The sequence below is a fragment of the Anguilla anguilla genome, chromosome 7, assembly GCF_013347855.1.
Source record: "Anguilla anguilla isolate fAngAng1 chromosome 7, fAngAng1.pri, whole genome shotgun sequence".
Taxonomy (NCBI): Eukaryota; Metazoa; Chordata; class Actinopteri; order Anguilliformes; family Anguillidae; genus Anguilla; species Anguilla anguilla.
In genome coordinates, this window is record NC_049207.1 from 4,043,702 (window position 1) to 4,049,701 (window position 6,000).

Sequence of the window (6,000 nt, forward strand, 5' to 3'; positions counted from 1 at the left end):
GGGCTGCAGCCTGCTGTAGCATGGACAGAGCACGGAGGAAGCAGTGTGTGTGTGCACGCACGTGTGCGCGCGCGTGTGTGCGCGCGTGTGTGCACGTGTGTGTGCGCGTGTGTGTGGAGGAAGCAGTGGGTGTGTGTGTGTGTGTGCACGTGAGTGCAAAGCACACCTCATTCAACACCTAGAGATCTCATTGAGCTGCTAATTAGTAGAGTCAGGTGTGCCAAATTAGGGTTGGAGTGAAAACCTACAGGATGGTAGATCTCCAGGAACAGGGTTGGTTACCACTGCTCATAGGGAAAAGGGCTCTTTCTGTATCATAAGATAGCCGTGGGCCTTACATTAGGTCTTTTTATTCAGTGAATGTGTGGCGCAGGTGAAGCGTGAGAACCCTGGATTGCACAGTTCACGTCGAGCTGTGATTAGCTGACGGGCTGTTGCCGTGGCTCCCCCTGCAGGTGCGTCGGAGAACAGCATCGACTCGCTGGCGTTCGACACGCTGATCCCCAAGCCCGTGGTGCAGCGCTACCTGAACCTGCTGACGGAGCACCGGCGCATCATCCTGTCGGGCCCCAGCGGCACCGGGAAGTCCTACCTGGCCGGCAAGCTGGCCCAGCACATCGCCGCCAAGGCCGGGAGAGAGGTCACCGAGGCAACCGTCGCCAGCTTCAGCGTGGACCACGAGTCCAGCAAGGTGCGTTAAACCCTAACACTGTCTTAGTCCAGCAAAGTGCGTTACACCCTGACACTGTCTTAGTCCAGCAAAGTGCGTTACACCCTGACACTGTCAGAGTAAGGGGAAGTGTGTTACACTCTGACACTGTCAGAGTAAGGGGAAGTGTGTTACACTCTGACACTGTTTGAGTCCAGTAAAGTGCATTACACTTGGTTGAGCAGTGTAGGTGCGTGTGTGTGACTGTGAGCGTGAGTACAGCTGTGTGTGTGTGACTGAGTGTGTCTGTGACTGTGTGTCTGTATATGGTACTGCAGGACCTGCAGCAGTACCTGTCCAGCCTGGTAGAGCAGTACAGCTCAGAGGAGAGTGACACCAAGCTCCCCCTGGTGGTGGTCCTGGACAATCTCCATCACATCGGCTCCCTCAGCGACGTCTTCAACGGGTTCCTCAACTGCAAGTACAACAAGTGGTGAGACCCAGTGCTGCTTTAAAAAACATCACAAGAGCAACTGCTTTACTTGGCTGAATTGGGTTCACGTTGCTGAGAGCGTCATCGTCTTTTGAGAACCTTGCCCTTTAGTGAACCCCAGAGGAGAGTAAATGCTGTGATTTGAGAGAGTGGGACACTGCTGTTCTCTCCACTCTCAGGCTGTGACAGTCTTGCCCTCTGTGTCCTTTTCAGTCCGTACGTCATCGGGACCATGAACCAGGCGGCCTCGTCCTCAGCCAACCTGGAGCTCCACCACAACTTCAGGTCCTCTCCGCCTTTCCTTGCCTTAGCCCTCTGAAGAGCAGGCTCCTTCTGGTGTTCTGGAACTCCACTGCTCTCAGCAGTGATTGTGACATCAGCAGTAGAATTTTCAGTTAAGAACACTCTAATCATGTATTTGTGACCTCACACCTTAAGCTCACGCGCTCCCTTGAGTTTTCTACACGTGGAGTCGATGTGGGGACGCTGAAAATGTCCGTGTTAAAAGACTCAAACACCTCCCGCTGCGTGGCGGGGGAACATGAAGGATGTCTATCTCCTCAGTTCTTCAAACGGACTGGAAGCGTGTCATCAAAGCCCGCGTTTGCTTTGTTTCCGACGCAAGCAGCTGTGCGTTTGTTCTCCCAGATAAGGTTGCGAATCAATTTTCATTTTTCAGCTTTTTGGATGATGCTGTTTTCTTTTTGTAGTTTTAAAAAAAAATTCTTAGCCTGTTAAGGTGAACGTAATACTGATCGAACCTACACTCTGGAATGAATTCATTTAAACCAGTCTTTTAATTGCACCATTTTGCAGAATAGAATTCTCTTAATTTGCCTTGGTGTTATTAATGTGTTTACATGGATTAGTTTGCCTAAACAATGGGCCATTCACAATCATTTTTTTTTCTGAGCAATACTGTTGGGCATGGTGTTTACTTCAACATACTAATCCAATATGGCAAGTTCTAATTTTAATTTGCAGAAGTCTGGATAATTTGAACACTTTGCCCCTTTCTGTCTTTTTAATTTCCTGCCGGAACCAGCCTGGTACCTTTTAAAACCAAGCGCCAACCAAGAAAATCAACACTTGCGTAACATCTTGGACAATTCCCTGAGATAGGGGATTAAAACAGAACGATAAAACCCACCCTCCTGAGAGCGCATTCATTTACTGGGCTAATTGACTATGCTAATTAACCCAAACTAAAAGACATAATGAGGGTTACTTCTACAAGGTAATGAGTCGCTTAATTAGAACGGACGGAGCTAAGAATTTTATTCAGAACTTGCAGCTTAAATTAATGGCTTTTGATGCCGAAATTTCAGCCAGTTGAATGCAAATTACGGGAGATGGACCCAAAGTCATGTGGAGTTCTTTTGAACACGTTATTAAATTCCAGCAGGGCAAGCGTCACAGGCTAAATACGATCATGGCAATGGGCAGCAGAAATGGTCATTGAAGAGTCTGTGGAGGAAGTAGAATTGCATCACTTCCTGTTGTGAATGGGTGATGGGAGTCACAGCTGAGGGAGGTGAGAGGGGAGTGCAGGAGGCAGGATGTTCTGAGAAAGCAGGTGTGAATTCACTGAAGTGAAAGTGACAGAATTTACTGTGAACCAAACAGGAAAAAGATTATTTTTTAAAAATATCATATGCAACAAACTAATGACTGCTACTCGCAAAAATATGGAATTTTTTGTAACAGAGTTTTTAGTCAAAACTCAGTTGGTTTTAGCAACAACCTCTGATGGCTCTCTGTACAGTGTGTGATGAGCTGTGATTGGCCGCCTGGCTGACGGTGGCGGTCTCTCTGCGTTTCCCGCGTTCGCCCGGCGCAGGTGGGTGCTGTGCGCCAATCACACGGAGCCGGTGAAGGGCTTCCTGGGCCGCTTCCTGCGCAGGAAGCTGGTGGAGACGGAGATCCTGCGGAACACGCGCAGCAATGACCTCGTCAAGGTGGTCGACTGGATCCCCAAGACCTGGCAGCACCTCAACAGCTTCCTGGAGGCCCACAGCTCCTCCGACGTCACCATCGGTCCGTCCCGTCCCCCCGCCCCCGCGCAAATCCCCCTTATGAATAGGAATATACTGCAATATATTATAAATATGTGGACTTATGTGGAAAATATAATGATAAATGTATTTCACAGAAGTGTAATATAGTGCTATATCTTAAAGTGGCAGTAAGTTGTATATTTGGCAATATATTATGAAGATATTATGAAATGATGTGATATATAGATAATATATTTAGTTCAGTATATTGTTCAAATATATTCCAGTACCATGAGGGTGACTTCTGGGTATTTTTATTCTCATAGAGCAGCCAGTACTGGTATCTCTTTAACGCCACTCCACATTGCTCTCTAACATGGGTGCTGAGTCTGTCTGGTTGGCTTGGATATCCTCCATTCTCAGTTTTGGGCTCACGCTCCGGTGCTTTGCTCCGCAGGCCCGAGGCTCTTCCTGTCCTGCCCCATGGACTCGGGCCGGTCCCGCGCGTGGTTCACCGACCTGTGGAACTACTCGCTCGTCCCGTACCTGCTGGAGGCAGTGAGGGAGGGGCTGCAGGTAGGCACGGAGACGAGATGACTCAAACTCGCGACTGTCTGTGATTGGCCCAGACAAATTGCACCAGGCGCCTTGACCAATCAAAAGAGAACATGCATTAAAGGGGCAGTTCACCCAAAAATGTGAAGTTAAGGCATGTTTCCACTTACCTGGAGTAGTTAATGTAGTAGTTAAAGGTTAATCTAGTGCTGCTATTAGCACGTAGTCTGAACTGGTGATGTGAGATGTGATGCATATAATCTGCTGTAAATGAGCGGTGAGTGATTGCCGGCTGCTGGTTTTACTCTGGTGTCTCAGCTCTATGGTAAGAGGACCGTGTGGGAGGATCCGTCCAAGTGGGTGATTGACACCTACCCCTGGAGCTCCGCCCCCTCGCAGCCGGATGCGCAGCCCCTGCTTCAGCTGCGGCCCGAGGACGTGGGGTACGACGGGTGCAGCGGTGCCAAAGAGGAGACCGCCTCCAAACAGCTGTCCCAGAGCGACACAGAGGGGGACCCACTGGTGAGTCATAATAACACTGACACTCACACATACACACTCACACACACACACACACACTCACACACACACTCACACACACCCACACACTCACACTCACACACACCCTCACACACACTCACACTCACCCACACACACTCACACTCACACACACTCACACACACACTCACACACACTCACACACGCTCACACACACACACTCACACACACACACACACACCCACACACACACACACACACATTTATCTGAAAGAGCGAGGGACACGTCCCGGGGCGTCCTCCCCCCCGCCCCCCCCCACGCTAACCTGCCGCTAGGTGTGCTGTGTAGCGCCGCGGCGTTGGCGGCGGAGGCGTTGGGGCGTGGCGCGCGGGCGCCGTTAAAGCCGTCTCCCCCCCCCCCCCCCCCCTCTCTGTTCCAGATGAGCATGCTGATGAGGCTACAGGAAGCCGCCAACTACTCCAGCGCCCAGAGCTGCGACAGCGACAGCGCCAGTCACCACGACGACCCGCTGGACTCCTCGCTGGAGTCCACCCTGTAGCGCATCCCCCGGCTAACCGCCGTTCTTTACCAGCGAGAGGGTGGGGGGAGGGGGGGGGGGTGGACGGGTGGGGGCGAGCCGCGAGGCCAGAAGGGGGGCGCGCGATGTCGCAGGCAGGCAGACGCGCGCGCACTTCCTGTCAGGCGAGGGAAAAGAGGCGTGGCGGCTCCGTTTCGGCGCGCGCTTCCCTACCGGGACGCCCGCGCTCCCGTCTCCCCTCACGCAGCTCCAGAGCGGGCCGTGCGCGCGGCGAAGGCAGGGCGCTCGGGGCTGCGCTACACAGTGGAACTGAACTGGAATTATCCTTTCTGTTTCGTTCAGTATCAGGTTTGCTTTTCCACCACATGGGGGCGGTATTTTACAGGGCCAAACTACTTCATCAGTTTTTTCTGAGGTGCTACGGAGAGATGACAAAGAGTCCTGCTCCAATAGGCTTGCGTGGTGCTGGTCAGGTGACTAAGCCAGCCTATGGATAACAGGCGCCCGCTCCACCACCCACACGATACGCCGCCCATACCAACGAGCACAGCAGCGCTTTGTGTCACATGTCAGGCTACTGCTACTGTGAAACACTGGACAGGTGCCAAATTGCCATTACTGCCGATGGCTCAGTGACGTAGACATCCACTTTGACATTCTGTTTTTTTTTTTTTTTTCTAGTTTGATTCTCATTCTTTGAGATCGTAGTTAATTAAAATTCTTCATTTCTTCCATTTAAAAAACTATATTTTTGACCCAAGCCTTGTTGTTCACCCTACTCTTAAGCAGATCAGAAATATATTAAACAGGAATCTGGTGAAGTTAGACGACTTTTGTCGAAGGGCCAGAGAGTGAGTGGGGAACAACATTTGATGATGATGGTGCTTTCTTACTGCCTTAAATTTGCAAACAGTATTCACAAGCAACCGTGAAACTATGGATCTGTGACCCTGTTTCTTTTGGGGGATAAAGAAATCGGCAAGAATGGAGAGCACGGCACACTTAGAAGTTTTTTCTGTCTGTAAAGGTAGTGAATGAACACTTCCACTCACATTCTCTCAAACACACGTCACATGTGGAGGAGACTGAGGCAACGAGGAGGACTTCACCTCCTGTGGACTACCTATAGCCTGAAGCATGCCCTTCCCACAATCCCCTTCAGCTGCCTCAACACCTATCTAGTTCTATTCTATGGTGTTCTATTAAGAGCAAGAATATGGCCATAGGCAACATATAGGTCATTTACTTGAAGGGTTTGGGAAGGGATGC

At 50.7% G+C, this 6,000-nt stretch overlaps 1 protein-coding gene across 1 annotated transcript in view; it reads left to right on the plus strand.

Moving 5' to 3' along the window:
• The window catches only part of nav3 (neuron navigator 3), a 277,510-nt gene extending 272,706 nt beyond the window's left edge, over positions 1–4,804 (plus strand). Inside the window, exons 35-41 of the mRNA XM_035426721.1 lie at positions 456–691; positions 988–1,142; positions 1,356–1,427; positions 2,983–3,179; positions 3,597–3,715; positions 4,013–4,216; positions 4,633–4,804. Coding sequence (XP_035282612.1) covers positions 456–691; positions 988–1,142; positions 1,356–1,427; positions 2,983–3,179; positions 3,597–3,715; positions 4,013–4,216; positions 4,633–4,752 — 1,103 coding nt within the window. The 3' untranslated portion in view covers positions 4,753–4,804. The remainder of the gene's footprint in view (positions 1–455; positions 692–987; positions 1,143–1,355; positions 1,428–2,982; positions 3,180–3,596; positions 3,716–4,012; positions 4,217–4,632) is intronic.
• The last annotated feature ends 1,196 nt before the right edge of the window (positions 4,805–6,000 follow it).